Source organism: Bombyx mandarina, chromosome 07, assembly GCF_030267445.1.
Source record: "Bombyx mandarina strain Sakado chromosome 07, ASM3026744v2".
Lineage (NCBI taxonomy): Eukaryota > Metazoa > Arthropoda > Insecta > Lepidoptera > Bombycidae > Bombyx > Bombyx mandarina.
Window position 1 is genome coordinate 6159179 of NC_143214.1, and position 27606 is coordinate 6186784.

Genomic DNA, 27606 nt, shown 5'->3' on the forward strand with positions numbered 1-27606 from the left:
AAGAATGTTGCATGCTTCATTGCGAAATGTTGAAATACTTTTTAATTACTTGATATGTAATAATTAAAATAGTTTATTTAATGGAAAATCATTTTTCGGGAATCGATTAAAGCTAAGAAACCGCAGTCAGGTTAACATTTCGTGCATAAATTCAGTGTGGCCGCATTAAAATCTATATCTCTATATATAAAAATGAATTGCTGTTCGTTAGTCTCGCTAAAACTCGAGAACGGCTTGACTGATGCGGCTAATTTTGGTCTTGAATTATTTGTGGAAGTCCAAAGAAGGTTTAAAAGGTATATAAATATGAAAATGCTTGGAATTAAATAAAAATTAACAATTTTGTTTTTCCTTTGATGTGTCCCCCGTCGGAAGGATTCATTTTGTCTGTTTTAAATTTATTTTATTATACAAAAGTTTAGGTCTTTTATTTGTCGATTGAGGCACTACGAAGTCTGCCGGGGTAAGCTAGTAAGGAATAAAATCGAATATATGTGCAAACACAAAACAACAACTATTCGTTCCAATTATGAGCACAAATCGTCTGTATGGTAATTGATACCACCCGCAAATCATTATAATCAGTGGAAACCGTCAGCACGAAGACTAGCCGTAAGACAACACTTTGATATAACGAACCAATTTGATTTATAATGACAAGAGCGTTTTTTATTGACTTGTTCTTACAAACGAACAACTAACTCTCTAGGTCTCAGCTTGACTTACAGACGCTAACGACTCTTAAATATTATCGATAACTAGCGGACCCGGCACGCGTTGTCGTGCCCTGAAAATAAATTTAAAATCTTGAAAATTTATCACAGCACTATCGGCTTCAATTGTAAAAAGAAAATATGTAGGGACCCTAGGAATATCGGAAAAAATATTGAAAAACAATAAGAAACCTACAACCGAATTGCATCGGTATCTACCGGTCCCCATTATTGCCAAGAATTCATGAAAATATATTTTAAGGAGATTCAATATCACAGAAAGAACTCTAAACGAAAATGATTTATAATGGTGGTAGGAACTCTGTTGAGTCCGCACGGGTAGGTACCACCACCCTGCCTATTTCTGCCGTGAAGCAGTAATGCAGTTCGGTTTGAAGGGCAGGGCAGCCATTGTAACTATACTGAGACCTTAGAACTCATATTTCAAGGTGGCTGGCGGCATTTACGCTGTAGATGTCTATGGGCTCCAGCAAACACTTAACACTAGTTGGGTTGTGAGCTCATCCAAACATCTAAGCAATAATCGCAATAATCGTAGCCATACAGTGAATAGGCTAGGGATAACTCAATACGATATGCTGATTTCAACTATAGGATAGTCTACAATACTGGATCACATATCCCAAAGCGGGTGACCTTTACGTCGTGCTGTCTAGGGCCTCAGTCACCACTCTTACCCTATAGGCCGTGAGCCCAATCTGATCGTGCACAAAGATCCAACTCATAAAACGGTAACGTTCCCTACCAAATAGAACCTCATTTTAATGACCTCAAGTAACACAACAGCGTGTTGAAAGAAACTACGAAACTATGATTGATTACCGCATAACTACCAATGATTGTGAAACTCCCGTGTGTGTATGTACCGAACGTAAAAAGCGAGAACAATAACAGTCATGTACAACGAATCGATTCTAATTTAACATTAACTTGAACTACATGTACGTACTTACCAGTACATGCGCTACCACAAAAAAAAAAGCTTTCTGTATCATCTAATGAAGACCAGCTAATAAATAATGCTCACAAACTAATAATAAACAGTAAGTTCGCCTTTGAACTACATTTTGTTTGTGATATAAATAGTTTTCTATCTATCTATCTTGAACTACGTGGGTGAAATTCAGTTAATAGATAATAAGCCAATAAGGGAAAGGAATGAGTTTTCATGTTTGATCCAAATCAAGAAGGAATAATCCGACTTTCATTTTTAAAATCCATTACTACTACTTACAACATATTTAGGTGTATACTATATTATCTCTATCCGCCAATTCGTCCGTGTGTTTTGAAAATTATTTTTTTAGTAAACCATGTAATATAAACAAAATCTACTCAGAAACAAGCAATCCCATCTACCGAGTGTTACTCGATCTATTTTACATACGTATACCAAAGAAGCGGAGCAGTAAAACATTTATGAATAATCATCAATCAACTAATTACTGAATGATGCGCACACTACAACAGTTCTTTCAATACTAGATTTATGCTATACCAAAGTTTGATATCGCATTATGTTCACCATTTTGACAATCAATTCAATTCCAATTCTATTCAACTACAGGTAATGAAATATTTTATATGCCTTAAGAAAGTTTCTCAAGTATTCCTTTAAAATTACAATGTTTTATAAATTGGTCGTAATTTTATTACAGTCTATAAATGCTTATCTTCATGTACCTAAATACAAAGCAGCAGAGCAAGTACATTGTAAATGGTAACAAAACGCTTTTAGGGCCGATTTCACGATCACCTAAATTATCGCAGATAAAGTTCAAAGTTAGTTTCCATTATTATGGGGATATTGCTATCAGCCTTTGTCAGAATAGTGGATATAATGAGTTCGCTTCGGTCCTTTTATCTACCGGATAATGTTACTGCGATTGTGAAACAAGCTCTCGGTGTTTCAGCCTTCAACAGTGTTCGATTGTCTGGAAGGGTGAGCCGCGGGCCGGCGATCTCCGCAAGGTTAGTGACCCGACTGCGCCCGAGTTCAGTTCCGCGAACGCAACAGGGAAGCGCTCTTGGGCGATGTTAAAGTAAAATAGGAAATGCGATATTTAAATAGATTTTTATTATTGACTAGCGACCCGCCCTCGCTTCGCTTCAGAACATTAAAACACACATGAAACCAAAAAAAAAAAATAAAAAAAAATTAAAAAAGTAGCCTATGTTCATCAGGGACAATGTCGGCTTCTAATGGAAAAATAATTTTTCAAATCGGTCCAGTAGTTTCGGAGCCTATTCGAAACAAACAAATAAACAAATCTTTCCTCTTTATAATATTATTATAGTAATATAGTATAGAAGTGAAACTTTTTACTGGTGGTAGGACCTCTTGTGAGACCGCGCGGATAGGTACCGCCACCCTGCCTATTTCTGCCGTGAAGCAGTAATGCGTTTCGGTTTGAAGGGTGGGGCAGCCGTTGTAACTATATTGAGACTTTAGAACTTATATCTCAAGGCGGGTGGCGCATTTACGTTGTAGATGTCTATGGGCTCCATAAACCACTGAACACCAGGTGGGCTGTGAGCTCATCCACCCATCTAAGCAATAAAAAATAAAAATAAACTTTTTAGAATCGTTATGATTTCAAACTCGATGAAACGAAAAAATAAGTCCATAGAAACACAAACACATAAATGTATAGGATTCAGCCGGTGAAAGAATGAGATAGAACACATTATACGTGAAGTTAAAATATCAATTCACAGAGGGCGCTACCTCATACTATAAAAGATGATTTACAATTATGTTCTAATAACACATATACTTAGACATTTAGGATAATTGTATTTTAATTTTTGAAGGTTTCACTTCTACCACGTGTGAATTGCACACATGTTTTTTTTATTTATAGGTGAACAACGTCACTAACCATGTGGTGCTAAGGATACCGGAGCGCATAGACATCACGGCGTGAATACAACCACCTTCAATTCATTCGATTTTATTGTAAAGGACTGTCCCAACCTTTATTCCGGGTGGCAGGATAGCGGCAGGAATGTGACGCATATTGTGAGTTTATAAAACCACCCTATCACCAGTACTAAATTAAGTAATGATTACACTTTAACTGATTCGGTGGCACAGTAATTAACGCGCTTCACTGCTGGCCGAGCTCGTGGATTCGATTCCCACACGAGGCCAACACTCGTATGATGAACAAGCTTGTTTGCTCCTTATTAATAAACGTGTATAAGTACGTGTCAGTATCTGGTTCACAAACTACAAGAAATTCCAGTTTGGGACCAGACAATTGCGCGTGATTTGTCCCATATTATTTATTTGTTAATTTCATTACACATTATCCCTTCACAAATTGAGAAATACTAGACAAAATACGAGTATCGATCATCATCGAGGATCTTATCCATTAGATCAGGTCTTTAAAATGTTATCTAACGTTTGTTTCTGATCTTTAATTTTACTAATACTTTTTTTCAAACAAAGCAAATCAAGAGTCAAACAATACTCTACAATAAATAGATAGATGAAAACGAATGACGCGCGGTCATCAGGCCCCAATTTAGGATTCCCTATGGTATGTACCAGAGACTGACATACATACTTATATACGTTTAAATATATACATAATATATAGATAATAATCACCCAGACAAAGGGCAAACAAACCTGGTAATCACACGAATGTTTGCCCAATGCGGGAACCGAACCCACAACCCTCGGCGCAACAATCAGGGGCGCTAATTATTGCTCCATCGAGACAGTCAAAATAAAGATATATATTTTAGATTGCTGTCAGATCGAATGAAACTCTCTCAATGACACTCTCAACAATATTCTAATAATATAAATTACAATGCAACACGTACATATGTTTCGAAAGTCCCAAACAATTATAAAGGCACGCACCGCTTTTTGTTCCCATAAAACATTTCCTGTTAAACCTCAGCGTCGACCAAAACGAACCGACACAGATTCAATAACGGCCGTCTGGTGTAGTGGTAAGTGACATGGTCACTACACAAGGGGGTCGCGGGTTCGAATCCCGCCAAGGGAAGATATTTGTATGATAAATATAAATGTCTTTTCCAGGGTTATGGATGTCTATTAAATATATGTATGTGTATAATAAAAATCTTAAACAGATAACGGATATAAATCTTACATTTATATCCGTTATCTGGTACCTGTAACACAAGTTCTTTACGAACTTATCACGGGACCAATTAACCTGGCGTGATTGTTAGTAAATATTTATTTATTATTTATTATAATAGCCTTAGTAACGTTCAGACAAATTCCTAGTACAACATTACGCGTAAATCCAATGATAGTTTACGATAATAAAATACAAACAGATTTTGTTTGTATGCTACGTAGGATGAAACAATTTTAATGTTCAATAGCGCCACATCGCATGTTGTGCGATCTGAAGGTCACAAAATTCGTATTTCGGCTGAGAAGAAATTTAATCATCCGTCGAGTCCTCGCGTCCCATTCCGGGGGGCGGATTGGACCTCGAGGCAAAACCCCCACTGCTCGGGTGTGAACTCCCTGCATCACAGGACAGGGCTGGCAGTTTGTAGGAATTTAATCATGTCTACCGACTTAAAATGTTTAATAGAATTCCCGAGATTACAAAGTCGGCGTACGCTAACGCTCCACTCGATTTCAAGTAAACTACAAGTTCCAACTATGTACGTTCTTTTGAGAAGAACGCACTAATCGAATCGGACGGCTTATAAAATTGAATGGAAACATCAGATAAGTGATTTAGGTGCTCTTGGCCTAGCTCTAAATAAAATAAAATCCAAGAGCGTTAAAGGCATATATGATAACATTTTAACGGTAGGCAGCGGCTTAGTTCTGCCTCTGGCATTGCTGAAGTCCATGGGCGACGGTAACTACTCACCATCAGGCCGTACCCTCGTCTGCCTACTAAGGCAATTTTTTTTTTTTTAAATAGGTGTACACGAATTATTATAATTAACATGTTCTAGCAATACCTGAATAGTGTCGCTGCCTAAGTAATATTCCGAGCGGTGGGTAACAACAAAACATCAACACTAGCTAATAAACCCGTTAATGTATTAGTAAAAGTTGAAGTTTTTTTTGTTGCTTAAATGGGTGGACGAGCTTACAGCCCACCTAGTGTTAAGTGGTAACTGGAGCCCATAGACATCTACAACGTAAATGCGCCACCCACCTTGAGATATAAGTTCTATCAGTATAGCTACAAGAAGTAAGTAATTACCACTATTAATAACAGTCAAGACCAAATTTCTTTATTTTTTTAGGAAGGAAGGATTACTGGTGGCCCTAAGCCCTTCCCCGTTTCACCAGGACAGATGGGCGAGCAAACGCTCAGCCAAGACGTATGTGATTTGCTAACAGCTGTCCGAGCGCCTCCGAAAGAGACCTAACAACTCAAGAGCAGCTGCTTCACAAAAAATTTCTGGAATTTGCTCTCATAGTGCATTGGATATTAAAACAAAATCCGTTACTAATTTAACGTGCCATGTGGATGCCAACTCTAAAAGTACTACACTAAATAGCCCTACAATTTGTACACCTATGATTATTGAATGACAACCTTTCATTACACAACAGTACAGCATTCCAAACGAACAGTGTTTCATATTTACTTACACGATGTTAGAAACGACATTTAAAATGAAATTATTGTAATTTAATGAAATAATTACTTCGAACCCGTATTAGAACTCATTAAGTTTTACATAATTCTCTTTGCTTGTTACGTGGTCATTACTTCGTGAACTATAGTAGAAATCAAATAAGCGGATAACAAATTTCTTTTTACTAACTAAGTGGCCATTACTCATATCGGTTACCCATTAGGTCTACCCTAATTTATAAAAAGAGGTGCTCATTATATCTGTTAAATCAATGGAACGATTATCTATATATTAATACGTGAAGCCAAAACTTTGTATCCCTTTTTACGAAAATCGCGCGGACGGAGGAATATGAAATTTCCCACACTTATAGAGAATATAGAGAAGGAGTGCACAATGTTTTTTTTTTTTTAAATAATGCATAAAATATACATTATACCAGTAAAGAAAACATTTATTAGGTATATAATCTTTGTTTATTTTCAAACTTTAGTTAAGGCTTAAAGTCTGTGGTCAAATTAAAAATAGGTTAATATTGTTTATCTTTAATATTATTTGTCTATAGTGTAGCCTTGGTGAAATCTGTGATTATAGAAGTATAATAGTTTTTGACAATAGAACCATAATAATGTTTAAACTTATAATTTCAATTAATTATAGTCGAATCTCGACTACTGCGGGGCCGCTAGTCTAGTTAATAATATCAAATGAATAAACGTCAAGAAGGATGTTCAAGAATGTACATGACAAGCACGTAAGCTATTTGATTCGATTGATTGCAATTTACAATTGTCGTTCGTAACAAATTGACCGGAGACGGTAGTCAAGAGGGCAACTCCGTGGACGCATCAAAGAAATAAAAAATAAACGAAGAAGCCATCCTTTAATAAAACTAGTTTTCATTTTTAAAGTGCACTTTTTTACTGGTGGTAGGACCTCTTGTGAGTCCGCACGGGTAGGTACCACCACCCCGCTTATTTCTACCGTGAATTAGTAATGCGTTTCGGTCTGAAGGGTAGCGCATTTACGTTGTAGATGTCTATGGGCGCCAGTAGCCACTTAGCACCAGGTGGGCTCGTCCACACATATAAGCAACAATAAAAAAATAAAAACTTACTGCGTGAATTGGTAGACGATCCCGCACTAGTTTAACGTGGCTATTGGAGCCTATGGACATCACAATACGAATGCAACCACCCACCTTGAGACATGATCGGAATCTCAATTGTATTGTAGAACAGATCTACAGTTTGTAGAACAGTTCTACCCCTCAAAGCGAAACAAATGACTACTTCACAGTAGAAACAAGCAGGATACTGAGACATACGCGCGCGACCTTAATACACCCTATAACTTGTAACTTTAATTTTTTGGTGGTTCTCTTTTTATTATTACCTTCATTATAATATCATTCGTAGTAATATAAAAGCAAGACGTCCTCTGCTAAAAATAGTCCGTCATCACTAATTTCCAAAGCCAATAAAGTCGAATTTTCCTGGGACCCTTTTTAATTTATCAAATCGTCTACGTGGCTTAATTTAGCTGCCAAATATAAGAGCAGCCTTCTAAAGATTATATAAACAGATGACCAATGCTCATCTATATATATAAAAGAAAGTCGTGTTAGTTACACTATTTATAACTCAAGAACGGCTGAACTGATTTGGCTGAAAATTGGTGAGGAGGTAGCTTAGAACTAGGAGAAGGACATAGGATACATTTTATGACGTTCCCATGGGACGTGACATCAACAGAATCTATTATAAATTAAATTCAATAAAAATTGCAGTCATAACAAGACTCGACTGTCTTTATGGAAGCGCATACAGAATTCATTCTATAGGGTTATAGCTTTCATTGCAATCATTCATTGTAATAGTCATCAAGTAGGTAATCTGTCAATTTATTATCTAAACGTCCATCATGATCAGTTGGAAAGCACCAATTTATTGAGACCGTAACTCAAATGGCAAGGGCTTTATTCCGGTATTTAATACCTAAGTTGCTAACTTGGTGGTTTTATGACATAAGTGAACACAACAAGTATCACAACCAAAATATCAATTCTTAAAATGAATATGACTCACACAAGGGAGTTAATAAAAGAAAAACATACCTAATTAATATTGAAAATCGGGTAAACTATAAAATTGAATAAGCATTATACTAACTATATTGTTGACTATAATTTAATAATCATATATATTTAGAATGTATGCGTCTTATCCGCAATTAATAATAAAATTGATACGCGCAGTATTTCAAATTCTAACCTAATTTTTTTTCTTCGAACATCAATAGCCTTAAACGAACACCTGACTACCTGTCAAACTCACCAACATCCGCTGAGCTACATAAAAACTCTTCAAATTAGATAACATTATCAAAACATTCATTTCGGTGTTACGTAGATTTAGAACGAGTAAATTTACAAACTAATTACTCGTGTAGCCAGCTATTATTTAATACCGCTAAAGCGCATACGTTGGATATGATTGATAGATCAATCATCAATTAAACGCTGTCCATCAACACGAGGCAAATTAACTTGTAGCCGTAATGAAAATATTTACCTGCGGTTATTATGTGCGCCTTTAAAAAATGAAAATAAATTTAAACGTAACTTGCAATAGGCTGCAATGTTTGTCTCAATCTATACTCTATACTAATATTATAAAGAGGAAAGATTTGTTTGTTTGTTTGAAACTACTGGACCGATTTGAAAAATTATTTTTCCATTAGAAGCCGACATTGTCCCTGATGAACATAGGCTACTTTCTTTTATTTTTTTTTTATTTTTTTTTTGGTTTCATGTGTGTTTTAATGTTTCCGAAGCGAAGCGAGGGCGGGTCGCTAGTAGAAAATAAAAAGAATGCGACATATTTTTATATTAGCATGTGTGAAATTAGCAAGAATACCGTTTCTAAATACCCGTTAAATAACATTAACGGGCTCTGACCACGATTTTAATGTTTATTGAACTCCTTAAATAATTGTTTTATAATATAGATTACCGCAATTATTTAAACAATTATGTAGTAGTAACACAATCTATACAATAAAACAACTCACAAATATACAATTGTATACAATGAGAAACTAACAAAACTGCTTCTTTGTCATTGTTTCAATATATTAAAAAATATTAGAAGCAATTACAATTCCGAAATAGAACATACCGACTGCACTCTGATGAAGTTCAAAATAAAATCAGCTATAAACCACGCGACCATATAAAGAAAAAAACCAGTGATTTATTTTATCACACCTCGAAAGTCATCAACTTAGCAGCCCGTTAAATTTATTTCCAAGTAATATTTATCGGAGGCTGACATGTCCATAAATACGGTTTTCTATGGGACACCATGAACGTCAATGCCGCCGGTAGATGTCGCAGGATTAACGATGAATCATGAACACATCCGCGATAAACAACAAACCTTCATTACAATACACTATATAAAGTAACCTTATCCAGTAACTATCTGTTTAGGTAACAAATTATTATTAATCGCAAAATCATTAATTATAAAAATTCCATATTTCAAATTCTCGAAAAACAAAGAGCAGTTAGGTATGTAACTGCTAGCGATTTTTCTTCTAGTGATATTTTTGTGTCTGTTATTTTTGGTAAGTTTATTAGTTTTGGTAAGTGCTATCTTTATAAAATACGTATCATTTACTGCTACTAATTTATTTCTTTTGTTTTGAATACTGACAGTAAAACAGGGCAGCAACGGCGAAGCTCCACACACACACACGCCAAAGTATCGAAGATAAACTTTTAAATGTCACAGATTACTACACCCATTCATTAAATTAAGTAGGTACAGGAATATGCTGAGCTCGACAGAAGCCAGAGCGGGAGTGTTTTTTATAAAAAAAAACAATGCAAGTTGTTTTGAACTAATATTCAACCAAGTTCTCTTTAAATAATAAGAACTTCAAATTAGCTTCGTAAATGATCCTTAAAATTTAGCTACCGCTAATACTTACTGGTGGTAGGACCTCTTGTGAGTCCGCACGGGTAGGCACCACCGCCCTGCTTATTTCTGCCTTGAAGCAGTAATGCCTTCCGATTTGAAGGGTGGGGCAGCCGTTGTAACTATACTGAGAACTTAGAACTTATATCTCAAGGTGGGTAGCGCATTTACGTTGTAAATGTCTATGGGCTCCAGTAACCACTTAACAAACACCAGGTGGGCTATGAGCTTGTCCAACAATATAAGCAATAAAAAAAATTTAAAAAAAATTACAGTGAGAACTTTCACGTCCTTAATGAAAAGAATGATGAACGATATAAATTTACAACATAAGCTTAATATCACATGTTGGTTGCAAAACGAACCAGGCCAGTGGGGGGTGCGCAGTGTGCAACGCTCTCTCACGGTGAAGAGAGCACAGAATCATAAATACACCATCTAATGACAGCGGTGTTGTAAGTCTAGCCCTCTGTAGACTCGAAGGGATGCCCAAAGGCATAAAGAAATTTAAAATAACCTCAACAAGTGGTTTTGATGAAAGTTGAAGTTTGAAGTTTTTGAAAGTACTGAAAACCGAAAATATTATTGCAAAAAAAAAAGATGACGAAACATAACAATAAATTATTTTAGATTAAGACAAAGGCGTACAACCAATGTGTGTTACCAGTGATGACTTACGGCTCGGAGACGTGGTGCTTCACTAGGGATCTTTTTAGAAGGCTCAAAGTCGCGCAGCGAGCTATGGAGAGGGCTATGCTCGGCATTTCTCTACGTGATCGAATCCGAAATGAGGAGATCCGTAGAAGAACGAAAGTTGCTGACATAGCCCGTAGAATTAGTGAACTGAAGTGGCAATGGGCCGGCCACATAGCACGAAGAGAGGACGGTCGATGGGGCAGAAAGATCCTGGAGTGGCGACCAGTGTCAAACGCAGTGTGGGACGGCCACCTACTAGATGGACCGACAACCTAGTGAAAAGCGCTGGGTCTCGTTGGATGCAGGTGGCAATGGACCGGTCGCACTGGAAATCTATTGGAGAGGCCTATGTTCAGCAGTGGACGGCGATAGGCTGAAACGATGAACGAACGACGACGATTTTAGATTATACTTTATGATAAAGATTCGCTGGACATAGAACGGGGAGGTCATTTTGTGGATCCGCTCAACTCAGATTATGCTAAAGGTTCGGTTTCGAAGAAGCCATCGTTCCAGGTTAAAGAACAGAATGACCGTAATTCCAATACAATTGGAACTGCGGACTCACGCCTCAAAGTAAACGATGACTTTCATGTCCATGGACTCCAGTGACCGTGTGACATCCATTAGGCCGTGTCTTCGTCTATCCTATCTATCTATATATATCTATCTATATATATAAATAAAATTATTTTCATTATTCACTGGTATACAAATTCACATATAGTAGCTTAGCATCAGGAAGATATGCTTCTTCTTGATCGGTCCCTCACTAATGAGGATCGTGCCCATCTGTGATTTGTACCCATTTACTTCTTTCCCAAGCCAGTTCTTTTTTTTTTAATTACTCTTTTTTTATTGCTTAGATGGGTGGACGAGCTCATAGTCCACCTGGTGTTAAGCGGTTACTGGAAGTTCGATAGATTTATATAATAAAAATAGTAAGATAACACAGACTATAAAACAAAATAAATCCGGTAATCTTCTCTTTACATAATCTATTCGAGCAACATTTTTTTTGAGTTTAATTTGCAATACATAATCGCTCTCTAAAATTAATACGATCATCAACCCTACTAGGTCTACGAACGAGTAATTAGTTCAATTTATCACTTGCCACTCATATAAAGAAAGTCACAGCACAAATTACTACCAACGCCGTTTTCTAAAGCGTATAATGCGATTCACTAAGATTTATTTTTCGAAACAATATTAACCGCTACAAAGCTTTGGAGTACTAAATGAATTTACCAAAATTTGTTACTTTGGCTTACGACAAACCCAACGTAACAAATTCTTAGTTACTCATAAATGTGATTAAAGTTACTTTTACGTTTTATTTTTACGGTCGAATTCTTTTTTTTTATTTTATTGCTTAGATAGGTGGACGAGCTCACAGCCCACCTGGAGTTAAGTGGTTACTGGAGCCCATAGACATCTACGACGTAAAGGCGCCACCCACCTTGAGATATAAGTTCTAAGGTCTCAGTATAATTACAACGGCTACCCCACCCTTCGAACCGAAACGCATTACTGCTTCACGGCGGAAATAGGCGGGGTGGTGGTACCTACCCGTGCGGACTCCCTAGAGGTCCTACCACCAGTGATTACGCAAATTATAATTTTGCAGGTTTGATTTTTATTACACGATCCTTCACCGTGGAAGTCAATCGTAAACATTTGTTGAGTACGTATTTCATTAGAAAAATTGGTACCCGCCTGCGGGATTCGAACACCGGTGCATCGCTACACACGAATGCACCGGACGTCTTATCCTTTAGGCCACGACGACTACTACTCAAATCTGTGAGCTGTAAAGTTGTCGGAAGGTCGGAAATAATAAAATGACAATAAAAACGTGAGATTAAACCGTAAAAGTAGTTTTAATTATGTGTACAACTTGCGAAAACCAAAGAAAGCACTCCATCGGTTCTCGCGAGTCATAAATCCTTCAGTCCTACTCATAAATGTACAAACTAGAGGCTTCAAGAGATTCTCAGCAATATCGTGACGTCACGAAACAAATGTATGGATGATACAAATTGTAAACAATGCTCCAAAGTACAGATAAATTATACAAATTATAGTAACTACGAAATATTCAATGAACTTGACGAAACCTCTTTTACATACGTTTTTAAATCATTCCTAATGACTCATTCTGTTTCCAATACGCAAAGTAAAATTTTAAACAGACATGTCGTGTAGGAAGGAAATAAATGGCTTGTTATAATAATCAACACGTTTAGCTCAACCTTAATCGGTATGAGATAGTTATCTAATCTATCTACTAATGAACGGCAATTAATCTACAACCTCTCAAATTAACATCTTATTGCAATAAAATATATAAAAGTATATACGTATAAAATATACATAACTAGGTACATTTTATGCGTGCTATTCAAAATGGAAAGAATATTTACACGCATTCAAACATAATGACTCCCAGAACTATCATTCCTATGAAATTGAAAAAGACGATATACATATATATCGTACATATATACATTCACAGATTGGAAAATCAAACATTAAAACTAGTTCATGAGCAAAATACACACATTTAGAGAAGAATAGTATTTTCCCTGTATTTAGAATCTATGTGTATGTATTGTAACGAGTATGTGTGAATGTATGTATTTAGTATTTAGAAGCCTGTATTTCCGAAAATGATAAATAAATAAAAAATACATAAAACAGTACCTTTTAAGCTAAAAATTAACAACAGCTTACAAAAACTGGATACCACCTACTGGCCTGAATAGAAGTAGGCTTCCAGCGCTCTCATACAATAGAAAAAAACTAAACCGTTTTAAGTTTATTAGTGCGACGACAATAGACTATGTAGGTTCGCGTTCTGCAGACGAGGGTCCATCAATCACGGGAACATTATTTGTTTTATCGACCCATCGAATTCGGTTCGGCATAAATAAGACCGGGTGCCAGGCGGGGCTGGGACCGATTGCCTTTTGGTACTTTCGACAATGTCACATGCCTCCGCTGAAATGATGCTTATGTAACGAAGAGAACACGACAAAAAACGCTTATCCTTTAAGTTTTACTTGTTAAATTTAATGTTTTGTTTTCTTTAAATTAATTTTGATTGCTACATTTTAGGAATAATACGTTATGATGATTTAGTGCCTTTTTTTATTGCTGTAGTCCATTTACACGAGATCTTCAAGGCTTTCCCCGCATTTAGCGCTTATCGCAACCCATAGAGAGTACGCGAGGTGTGATGTTGTGTGAATTGTTTTATTTTGTTAATTTAGTGTTTCTTCAAATTTAAACGTGTAGTACATAGGTGGCACTGAAAATTTCGGGAATCAACGAAGTGACACAACATTACTATTTAAAAATGTATTTATTGCTTTTCGAAGTATTCTCCGCGAAATTTGACACATTTTTCCATACGATGGAACCAATCATTGAAGCAACCATTCCATTCGGAAGTTGGGGTCTCCAAAATGACCGTTTTGTAGGCGTCCACAGCTTCTTCAGGTGATGAAAATCTGTGTCCACGCAATTTATTCTTTATTTTAGGGAAAGTATAGAAATCATTAGTGCTTAGGTCGGGGCTGTACGGCGGATGGTCTAATAATTCTATGTTTTCTTGCTCTAAAAACTCTTTTGTCCTGTGCGCGGTGTGAGAACTCGCATTGTCGTGATGGAGGATGATGCGGCGGTTGCAGTTCTCTTTACGGAGTTCAGAAACGACCTGTGGCAAACAAATGCTAGCATACCATTCTGCATTAACCGTTCTTTGTCCCTCAAGAGGAATAGTCGTAACATGGCCGGTTTTGGAGACAAACGTGGCCACCATTTTTTTTGCAACACTCCGTGAACGAACAATTTTTGTTGGCTTTAACTCATTTTCGAACACCCAAACTCGTGACTGGTTTTTTGTTTCGGGTTCGTACGCGTATATCCAGGATTCGTCACCTGATACAATGTTGTATACAGCATTTGAGGATCCTGCGTGGAATCTTCCGAGAGTTCTGACGCACCAAGTAACGCGAGCGGCTTTTTGCTCTTCACAGAGAGAATGCGGTATCCATCGGGAAAACAACTTTTTTACACCTAATTGTTCATGCAAGATTATTTGTATTTGACTCATGCCAATGTCTAAAGTTGCCGAATTTCTATTAGACCATAAATTATTGCTATAAATAATAAATGTTCAGTCCCTACTTTAGTTGTGGTGCAGAAATTATGGGATAAAGTTAATCCTAATTTAAATTTCAGCAATAACTCATAGTTTAGTTCTGCTGAAAGTTTCTTTTAAACGCACAGAACTGAGAAACACCCAAATAAGGTACTACAGTACAGTAAAATAAGTTCGTAAAAGTTTCATCAATTATTTACTACCGTACAACCCTATGAACTATAAAATTTTCTTGAATGTGGGCGGGCCAGGTTATTCCTTGGAGATAGCGAGCGAAGAGGACGTAGAAATTTAGTAACCAAACCGATTAGGTTGCTCTGACAGATGGCTCTGTCGTAACTCTTCGAAACACCGGGATGCACATAACCCAAGCCCGCAAGGAATTAAAATGAAATTATACCAAAACTTAGCATTGATTCAATTAAGGTTCATTATTTGGAACTAAATAATTTTTATTTCTCTAAGACTATTAAAATTAGTATTCACTGAACATTGTCTCTTTTGTTTTGTTATTGAAAACAACAAGCAAGAGATCGACGATTTAAAAAGATTTGAATGCAATCGCTTAATCGCTTTAGAACAAGGTAATAATTATGAAACGTAGAATTGAAAGTTAAATAAAACGAAGACATTCAACAATTTCACTGGTGGTAGGACCTCTTGTAAGTCCGCACGGGTAAGTACCACCACCCCGCCTATTTCTGCCGTGAAGCAGTAATGCGTTTCGGTTTGAAGGGTGGCGCAGCCGTTGTAACTATACTTGAGACCTTAGAACTTATATCTCAAGGTGGGTGGCGCATTTATGTTGTAGATGTCTATCGGCTCCAGTAACCACTTAACATCAGGTGGGCTGTGAGCTCGTCCACCCATCTAGGCAATAAAAATAAAAATTTAAGATGACAAACGATGTTATTCTTGAAAGAGGATAGATTAAATGCATTTTTTATCCATAACATGGATTGTCTACTGAGCAAAAAAAAATAGTAAAATCGTTTAAGTGAACGTAATAAAGAGTTGAAAATGTTAATATTTTCTACCAGCCTATTCGTAACATCAATGTCGGTAGTGCGAGCGATCACAACATGAGTATAACAAGATTACCTAGTTCAATCATGCTGTCAGCAAGATGCTATGAATGTGGTTCTGACCAACTTCGCTGATTTGTAGTTTCCAGTAGTACAAAACTAAGTGAAAATCAAAAAAATGTCGATGCAATTATTGTGATACTTTTATTTAATAATTCAGCATTTATTAATCCCAGAAGGATGGACGGAATCTGAATAAGTGTAGAGCACGAATAGAGCATGAAGCAGTAACGGTGAACGAATACAATAATATGATAAAAATAAAGAGAAAAAAGATTAAATAAATGCATTATTAGAACTTTACCGCAACTCGACCAGGTCGATGCAAGTGTTGACAGCCGAATTCTCCAGATCGACGTAGCTAAGTTCTCCCACACTCTTCGACTCGGTCGTTGAAGTCAACCTGCAAAAAGGGACAGGTATAGGTTTCGATGGGAAGGAAAACATATGGAACGGATGGGGAAGGAATGAGCGTTGGATTTAACCTAAAACAGTTGGAAACGAAATCAAGTGCCTAATAATTTTTAAGTACGAGGTACTTTATGATTGAAGTTTAGCCACAGTTACCCACCCACATAAACAATAAAGGAATCGATCGCCTGCCTTGAACCAAAATGCTGAACCCGTAATTATAATACATAGTTTGGAATAAAGCTATTCCAAACAGAAACAAACGATTTCTTCGTTACATAAATATTCAGAATGCAAAAATACTCTACAATTACTACTTAAGCCGATTCAATTCAACCTTTACATAAAATTAATAGATACATATATATATCTTTGTGGAACATTATTGGTGAAAGTTATGTACGGGTTTTTGGACTTAGATTTTTTATTCTTTTGTCTGCATGCATTCTCTGTTCACGTAATGATACACCTTCGCCTACAATTTTCGAGATGATGATACATAATTTTCGGCTTTTGTTCAAGAACAAAGACATATTTGTCGCTTACGTGTTATTTCGGAAATCACTAAACGCATAGAGCAAGGTTGATGCAATCATAGGATCATGTACTGATTCGTTGGTGAGGTAGATATCGCTCCTGACTGCTTAGCCAAGGGTCGTGGATTCGATTCGTTTATAGGACAATCCTTCTTTTTCTTTCCTGCCTAAGCTAAGAGAGCCTTGAGAAGCTATTTCAGCGTAACCTTAACTAGTAGGTGAGCTCACGCGGCTCAAACCTGACGACGTTGCTAACACTAATCCTAGCAAGAGCAATGCTTCGCAGAATCTACCACCGGATCGGAAACGCGATCCGGCGAGAAACTCAGTGGGCTGCTTTTGTGTGATGAACAGGCTTGTTTACTCTTTGATTGATTGTATAATACATATACACCTAACGTATATTATGTGCATATGTCAGTCCCTGGTTCCCATTCAAGGGAATTCTAGTTAGGATCCAGATGACAGAGTGTGAATTGTCCCCGGTTATTATTGTTATTATCCATCATTTTCTCAACATTTTTTTTTTTATCGTCATCCTCGGCAGACTACTACAAGGCCCACCAGACGGTAAGCGGTTAATCTCACTCAAACTGGTACTTGCATTTATTTATTTATTTCACTTTATACACAAGAATACAGTGGCGGTTTTAATGCCTAAAGCTTCCTCCACCAGTCAATCAAGGGTAGCGTAGAGGGTTGTGGTTGGTATATTGCGTTGGTGAAGAAAATAATGTACAAAACACACACACAGCATTTACGTAACATCTTATCATGTTGGTGTATGTATGTTTTTTTTTTCAGGTCCTATTTACAATTTCCCAAATGGAGATTACAGGATTGACAATAAAACGCATAAGATCCACCGATACTATTATTATCTCATATGTAATATAATTTAAAATCAAATAGTACGCGTAGTTTTTTTGAAGCTGTAGTTGATTGTAGTTAGACTGGTTGTGGACCGTCTAATTACCAGTAAGTTAGATAAATAGCGATGAAATCAATTTTGACACAGATCTGAGCTCAAGCTAACTGAGATCATGATATCCATTGAAAGATATCAAAGTTATTATCAAAAATATAAACTGATAATATTTCCTTTAACTATCGCGATTCGAAGACTTAATAAAAAAATACTTTTACGGTTTAATCACTCTGTTGTCCGAGACCTAGTTTTTTTTTTTAAGAGATTTTATGACCTGGTCACTAAGACATTTAAGTCATGTCTTATTTTAATTTTAATTCTTATTTTTATGAAAAATGATAATATGGAGATAAATGAAATGAAGATGATTAATTTGAAACATTAATCAACTGGGATAAAATTAAATGAAATGAGGTGATATGGGATGAAATATAATCTCAGTAAAATGGTGGTTATTTACTGAAATTTTTTTAGTGGACTTTTTGGAGGATCCCGAGAAGCTACGTCCAGCGGCTTTGTTTCATTTTCCCACATTTGTGCACTTTCACAGATATTAAACGGTTAATAAACCACCGTTATTACACATTTAAACCTGAAGAAACACTAAATAGACAAAATAAAACAAATCACACAACTTCACTCCTCGCGTTCCCGCCAAAAAGTCCGAGACCTAGAGTATTCGGAACGTCACAGATAATATAATGACTATTTAAAAAAAGGCGAGATTAAAACGTAAAACTACTTTTAAATTTGACAGGATAATAATATCAAAGATTTTGATGAATGAACATACATGTTTTGAAAACATATAATGAATATACCCAAATGTTCATTCTTAAAATTTACCACATACATGTACAAGGTACAACAAACACGACGTAAATTTTAGTAAAACAGTATGAGTAATCTACCTTGAAAAGTGAACATTAAAAAAGAAACAATTTGTCAGCAATAAAGCGTTCCTTAATTTGATCGACTAACAAATCAATTTATTCTCTTCGGACCAGAGTAAACAAAGCCCTGCGGTATCGTATGATGGACGCTAATTGGTACTATCTGTTTTATAGCCACGGGATCTAGCCCTTTAATTAACAGCGTCGTAACCGAGACGGTGAGATAAACAAACAATCAAAAGTACATTAAAAAAATACACTTTTCAGAGCTCATCACGTACATGATTCTGAGAGGTTACCACACCCCACGGTCCTGGCCACACCATAAACGCCATCTTGAAACGTGATGTCAGAATTTGAAATGTTTTGTAATATTAATTGCTTTCTCCCGCCTCGTACACGGAAACTATTATTAGCTACAGATTATTAAAAAAACAAAGGCTTGAATTTTATAGACGATAAATAAATATGGTAACGTTTGAATTTTAAATTTAGAAGAATCCTTGATTCGAATAAAAACTTAAGATAGCCTTGAACAACCATATTTAGCGTAGAGACATTTTCGCTCACTATAATAGGTAATTAAATTATTTGTATTATAACTGGATGTCCATTTCAAAACTTGTTCAGTAACAGAAAAGATAACCAAGAAAATAACTACAAAATAGTCTACAAAAATAAAAAAACACGCTTTAGAAATAAGTTAGCCGCAAATATAGAAAAATTTAAATACGGAAAGTTCGTTCTATTGCAATGTTCTATTGCAATGCAAGGTTACCTGATTCTTATAATTAAAAAAATATATTACACGTAAAATAAGAATTAGGTTGTCAAACAAAATGATTCTAAAAAATACGAGTGTAGTATGGGAAAAAATACATACAAGAATTAATGTATTTTCATTGGTCCTTGATAAGAGTGGTAAGTTTCAATTTAATTAGAATTTTGGAATGGGTGAAACATATTTAGAGATTCTAGAGAAATTATTCCAAATTTACTACACGGTGAAAAGCAAGTCATAATTGAATAAAAATTGTCCGAACACCAACAATGTAAATTTCTTGGAATCTTCATTCAATTATTCCGAAGTTTATTTGCGAATAAATAAATTCATTGATGCGTAGGTATTCAATAGCCACAGGATCTAATAAGTAGTGAGCGAAAAGTCTAGACATAATCACTGTGATACCTCAGAAGCGGCCTACCAGCGACAGTGGCATTAGCAGCGAACCATATAATAGCGTGTGGTTTCCGCGAGGGAGCGCCGCCATTGTTCGACACGACGCCAGCCCGTGCGTGACCGCACCCGTCTCCACTGACGCTTCACATTCTGGAAGCTTCTGTTACAATTTTGATACTACCAAATCTTAATTCTCTGTAGGCGATCTAGTTTCCGTTGATAATTTTAGGTAAATCTTCCAATTGCTAACTCGATCCCACACATACGATTATGGTCAATCGGTTTTACTACGAGATTACAAAAACGGAGTAAATACAAACAAAATCATGTTGAAACATGGAAACCCACTTTTATTAACGATCGTAAACAAGCTATCGGGCCACCCAGTTGGAAATTTTCACCGTTGTTCGGAGGAAACATTAGCATACCATGTCTCCATCATACTTACCTCATAGAAAATGGCGTGTGTATTAAACCCGACATTATAAAACATATTCATAGAAATCTGCTGTGAAATAATAAATAAATATTTACTAACAATCACGCCACGTTAACCGGTCCCGTGATAAGTTCGTAAAGAACTTGTGTTACAGGTACCAGATAACGGAAATAAATGTAAGATTTTTATTATACACATACATATATTTAATATACATCCATAACCCTGGAAAATACATTTATATTTATCATACAAATATCTTCCCTTGGCGGGATTCGAACCCGCAACCCCCTTGTGTAGTGACCATGTATGTCACTTACCACTACACCAGACGGCCGTTATGCGTGAAAGCATTGCATTTATGAATGTTCCGACACCAGATATCAAAATGCGTCATTTGGCTTTACACTAGCGTTTATTTGCTTATTTTAGAAATATACATACGGTGTTAGATGTCGGAAATACCAGACATGGCACATGCCACAACAAAACTGTGTATGGCTTCGAAGAACCCGTTCTCGTATCCTGTTACCACACTCCTGTCTGAGCCCTGGTAATCACATTATCCACACACCAGTGCACTTAACTCAAGGTGCAATTGAAGGGTGTAATATAACTTTATTAAGTATCGATTTTACCAAATTATTCCTTCTTTATTTCATGGAGATTTGTATACTTTTCGATTTTGTTAACTCTAACGATCTACTTGATCTTTTTACATGTTTGATTTTATTACACGATGCTATTTCATCATCGTGGAAGTCATTCGTGAACACGTGTTAAGTATATATTTCCTTAGAAAAATTGGTATATTATTTTTATTTCCCTTTTACGAGAGTATACGGAGATAGTGAGTGGTTACCATCGCTAATGGGCGGCAGCAATGTCAGGGGTAGAGCCAAGCCGCTCTCTACTGCTGAGTATGCGAGATTTTAACACATACGATACATTTTGCGATAACGGCGGGTGCCTTATCGACAGCTTAAGCCACAATGACTTTTTACATTATTAAAAAAATACGAAATCAATGTATTTCATCAAGATTTTATGCATCTACGTGATGAAACTTTACGTCGGCTTTTAAATACAGCCATTTTTGTATAACAATCAAAAGCTTCGTTTAACTGAAATAATATTAGACAATAAGACCTAATTTGAGTAAATAAACGACTGCAACAGAAACAAGCCAGCCTTTCCCTTAATTGGAAGACCCAAGGCAAATGCGCAAGCGCCGCCCACGTACTCGGAGTTGAATTAATCACAAACATCCTACACTTTCAATTACGCTAAAAGTTCAAATAATAATATGAATATAGTGCACAAATACATATTATATTATGGAGCAAGTTTTTTTTTTTTTTATTGCTTAGATGAGTAGACGATATCACAGCCCACCTGGTGTTAAGTGGTTACTGGAGCCCATTGACGTCTACAACGTAAATGCGCCATCCACCTTGAGATATAAGTTCTGAGGTCTCAGTATAGATACAACGGCTGTCCCACCCTTCAAACCGAAACGCATTACTGCTTCACGGCAGAAATAAGCGGGGTGGTGGTACCTACCCGTGCGAACTCACAAGAGGTCCTACCACCAGTAAACAAAATTTTCAATTTTTTTTATTGTTATTGTGTTCATTTGTCTACTTTCAATATATCAATAAAGACATAGATTAATGCTAACCACCATCTTTATTTATAGTGATTGCTCAAACGTTAAAGATTTGTTAAAAAAATATATATGTAAATAAATAGATATAGATAATACAATGACTACATAAGAAAACGGCAGGCCAATCCACGACTTCAGATCCTTTTTTTTTCCTTTCCTAAGTGGGTATTCCAACTAAACGCGGACAAGTAAGTCAGCTCACGGGTTCAACCTGAGAGAATTTGCTAACGCTAGCCCTAACAAGACCCGTGCTTCGAAAAATCTACCAGCGGATCCGATTTGCGACCCACTGAGAAGATACGATGAGAAACTCAGTGGACTGCGTCTATGGGTTAGTTCGCTCGTCGAACTCTTAGTCGTCATCGACGAGTTCTACGAGAACGGTCACCGGTGTCTGAGAGGCCTAAAAGCATCGAGTGTGGATCCGGGGAATCCAACATAACAAGACATCGACACGTTCCGGCCTTCCGGATGAAATGACATTAGATATTATTTTTCTGGGCCTGTATACTCATTACGGAAAGGTCAATAAATCAAAATTCATTAATGCCACCCGAACGTATTTGATATTTGATAAATTAGATAAAACTAAAATTTAATTTACCTATGTTATTTTGTTTTTTTTTTTGCAAAAGTCGAATTTTATTTGCGACACTTCTTAACATCCCGAATTTTAGTATTTAAATCAATTATATTTACTATTTATCTACTAATCTATCTAATGCTATTTACTAATCAATATACTTTTAAAATGTAAGTGCATAAAAATATTTATGTGAATATTATTACCTACCGTTTTTAAATATTCGAAGAGGCTTTTACTATCACGTTTTAAATAACTGCTTTGCTGTTAGATGATGCTTTTATGTGTAAAAAGATCGTGAAAACGTAAGGAAATACAGAATACAAACTTAATAATAAATTGGATGAACCATATTATCTAGATTATAATTAACAAACTCACTTGGTTATGGAGCTCTTGGAATCCTCCGGAAGGCCAACAAACATTAAAGTAGACGACATTTCACAAACACTTTGATTCACAGAAAATTTAGAGCAAAATCTATCGTAAGCCAAAAGATAGAATACAATTACATATAGCAAAAGCACGCAACCAAATGTCAAGTGTGACTTTTGTTTATCTTTTAATACATATCAGTAATATCCGTATGCGAGTTGAAACGAGTTTGAATGTATTACTGCCGTTGCTTATAATTTTATGACACTAACAGCGTGGGTGATCGTTGTAGGTGTACCAAGTGACCTCCTATGTTATATTCTAGAATAACGACTTACTTCCTTGCTCGTAATACTTATAAGGCACTATTTCAAATATTTTCAGATTTAATTTTGCAGAACAAATTTCGAAGCTGTCGTACTAACAAAATATATGCAGATATGAGGCCTATAAAATCAAAGGCAGCTAAACGCCTTAATGTCGTAAAAGGGATTAACAATGGCGCTATCTTGTTTAGTTAGTTGGACACGCTTTAGCGTTTTCATGTTATAACAAATGCAGGTAAATCTCTAACAAATTCAGTTCAAAAATTTTATTTTTACTCTGTACTAAGTACTAATAAACGAAGTTTTATCATTTAAAATTCAGATTATCTATACTAATATTATAAAGAGGAAAGATTTGTTTGTTTGTTTGTTTCGAATAGGCTCCGAAACTACTGGACCGATTTGAAAAATTCTTTTTCCATTAGAAGCCAACATTGTCCCTGATGAACATAGGCTACTTTTTTTTTATTTTATTTTTTTGGTTTCATGTGTGTTTTAATGTTTCCGAAGCGAAGCGAGGGCGGGTCGCTATCTATATATATACTAATATTATAAAGAGGAAAGATTTGTTTGTTTGTTTGTTTCGAATAGGCTCCGAAACTACTGGACCGATTTGAAAAATTCTTTTTCCATTAGAAGCCAACATTGTCCCTGATGAACATAGGCTACTTTTTTTTTATTTTATTTTTTTGGTTTCATGTGTGTTTTAATGTTTCCGAAGCGAAGCGAGGGCGGGTCGCTATCTATACTAATATTATAAAGAGGAAAGATTTGTTTGTTTGTTTGTTTCGAATAGGCTCCGAAACTACTGGACCGATTTGAAAAATTATTTTTCCATTAGAAGCCGACATTGTCCCTGATGAACATAGGCTACTTTTATTTTATTTTATTTTTTTGGTTTCATGTGTGTTTTAATGTTTCCGAAGCGAAGCGAGGGCGGGTCGCTATCTATATATATACTAATATTATAAAGAGGAAAGATTTGTTTGTTTGTTTGTTTCGAATAGGCTCCGAAACTACTGGACCGATTTGAAAAATTCTTTTTCCATTAGAAGCCAACATTGTCCCTGATGAACATAGGCTACTTTTTTTTTATTTTATTTTTTTGGTTTCATGTGTGTTTTAATGTTTCCGAAGCGAAGCGAGGGCGGGTCGCTATCTATACTAATATTATAAAGAGGAAAGATTTGTTTGTTTGTTTGTTTCGAATAGGCTCCGAAACTACTGGACCGATTTGAAAAATTATTTTTCCATTAGAAGCCGACATTGTCCCTGATGAACATAGGCTACTTTTATTTTATTTTATTTTTTTGGTTTCATGTGTGTTTTAATGTTTCCGAAGCGAAGCGAGGGCGGGTCGCTATCTATACTAATATTATAAAGAGGAAAGATTTGTTTGTTTGTTTGTTTCGAATAGGCTCCGAAACTACTGGACCGATTTGAAAAATTCTTTTTCCATTAGAAGCCGACATTGTCCCTGATGAACATAGGCTACTTTTTTTTTATTTTATTTTTTTGGTTTCATGTGTGTTTTAATGTTTCCGAAGCGAAGCGAGGGCGGGTCGCTATCTATACTATTATCGACCAGAAGTGAGGTAGTTAACAAAAATAAATAAATAACACAGAACTGGCCTAATTATATTTCACTGAATTAACAAAACTTAACTAAATGATTTCAATTTACTATTAACGAAAACTGTTAAAATTACACAAGTCCCAAGCATGTTTCAACAAGAACCGCACACACGAACGCCACGCACAAAAAGAGGCAAAGGCGCAGCGAGGGATCGTTTTTATAGTTTTAGCGCTGGCTCTCGGTCGGGGGTTGCCAGGACTCTGTAACACGGCCGTTCCTGATGGCGAGGCGTCCTCGACCGCTTCATCCCTCAGCAGAAGCATATCTCTTCCAGCTACGTCAGAGCTTGCATCAACAAGGTCACCCTCTGTAACGTAACAAAAAAAATTACACCCAGACCTTAATGCTCTAAAACTTTCTAAAATTTAGAATCCCTACTACAGACGCAAGCGTGCACTCTTACATCTGCAGCGAGGACGAGCCAAAGATAAACATTTGAAATGAGAAGAATAGATATCGCACAACTGTCCCAAACTGCGCAATTTGAAACACCTGCACGATTCCTTTACTGAGTTAGCCCGTACAGGAAACGTCTAAAACAGTAGCGCGCTGTTGTCGGCAATATTCACCGATACAGATACTGAACATTACCGACACAATACAGCTAAACAGTAGGGACGCAAGATCCGGCCGAATCCGCATCTACCATACTGCTCAAAAAAATAAACGGGAAGTAAAGCACCGTCGTGCCAACCTCAACCTCAAAAATGGGAAGTAAAGCACCGAAGTGCCCACCTCGACCTTCACATATTAGTTTCGAAGAAAAGGCTGCATGTCACCGGGGTCCACTCGTAAGGATGATGTGGAAGCAGGACAGCCGTCCCAGCTCCAGTCTGCTCCCACGATGCGAGGCTGCACCACGTGTGGCGGGCGTCCCGCTCGACCGTCCTGATAGATAATCCGTTGGGTAGCGGCACGCGAGCAGTGCGCGCAGCCAGCGGTACGCGAGCAGCGCGCGCCAGAAATAGATGAGCGCGCGCAGGCAGCGGAACACCAGCAGTGCGCGCAGTCTGCACGGCTCTGCGCTCTCCTGCTGGAGCAAGGCGCCGATTCGCTACTGACCTTACACGTCGGTGACAACGCCCTGCGTCTGTGAACAAATCAGACAGAAGACGCCTCCATTGTCAAAGTTTAGATAATACCTGCAATGCTCCAATAATCCTGTTCGTCACGCCGTCCATCTGCTGACCAGCACTGCTACACACACCCGCCGATTTGCATGACGCTGTTCCAGGGTACTCAAGTGCACATGCGTCACCCCCTTCGACGGAAACCGTTGCTGCTGGTGGCAAAAATAACTGCGCGTGGCGTTCGGTACCCGAGTGCGACGGCGTATTGAGATTAGACGGTACCCACAGAACGATCGCGACGATAATTAAACAGACTTCTGAACTGAGAATTCGAGCGGTCATGACAGCGTCGATGAGAATGATCGCGCCTGTATTTTCTACATCGACGTCCCGTCACTTTTCAAAAGCACGTGGTTTTATCCCAATTCTGATATTATCGACCAGAAGTGAGGTAGTTAACAAAAAGAAATAAATAACACAGAACTGGCCTAATTATATTTCACTGAATTAACAAAACTTCTAACTAAATGATTTCAATTTACTATTAACGAAAACTGTTAAAATTACACAAGTCCCAAGCATGTTTCAACAAGAACCGCACACAGGAACGCCACGCACAAAAAGAGGCAAAGGCGCAGCGAGGGATCGTTTTTATAGTTTTAGCGCTGGCTCTCGGTCGGGGGTTGCCAGGACTCTGTAACAATACTAATATTATAAAGAGGAAAGATTTGTTTGTTTGTTTGTTTCGAATAGGCTCCGAAACTACTGGACCGATTTGAAAAATTCTTTTTCCATTAGAAGCCGACATTGTCCCTAATGAACATAGGCTACTTTTTTTTATTTTTTTTTATTTTATTATTTTGGTTTCATGTGTGTTTTAATGTTTCCGAAGCGAAGCGAGGGCGGGTCGCTATCTATATATATACTAATATTATAAAGAGGAAAGATTTGTTTGTTTGTTTGTTTCGAATAGGCTCCGAAACTACTGGACCGATTTGAAAAATTCTTTTTCCATTAGAAGCCAACATTGTCCCTGATGAACATAGGCTACTTTTTTTTTATTTTATTTTTTTGGTTTCATGTGTGTTTTAATGTATCCGAAGCGAAGCGAGGGCGGGTCGCTATCTATATATATACTAATATTATAAAGAGGAAAGATTTGTTTGTTTGTTTGTTTCGAATAGGCTCCGAAACTACTGGACCGATTTGAAAAAATCTTTTTCCATTAGAAGCCGACATTGTCCCTGATGAACATAGGCTACTTTTTTTTTATTTTATTTTTTTGGT

General features: G+C 36.8%; 1 protein-coding gene across 5 annotated transcripts in view; it reads right to left on the reverse strand.

Annotated features, from left to right (window-relative positions):
- Jupiter (microtubule-associated protein Jupiter) overlaps positions 1 to 23523 on the reverse strand; it is a 145593-nt gene extending 122070 nt beyond the window's left edge. For 2 of the 5 annotated variants that reach the window (XM_089728544.1, XM_089728543.1), the window contains exons 1-2: positions 23294 to 23523; positions 16578 to 16676 (exon numbers count right to left, since the gene is read on the reverse strand). In XM_089728544.1, coding sequence (XP_089584670.1) covers positions 16578 to 16676; positions 23294 to 23352 — 158 coding nt within the window. In that variant the 5' untranslated portion in view covers positions 23353 to 23523. The remainder of the gene's footprint in view (positions 1 to 16577; positions 16677 to 23293) is intronic. The other 3 variants (XM_089728548.1, XM_089728545.1, XM_089728547.1) reach the window with 3 other exon arrangements.
- Positions 23524 to 27606: the final 4083 nt, after the last annotated feature.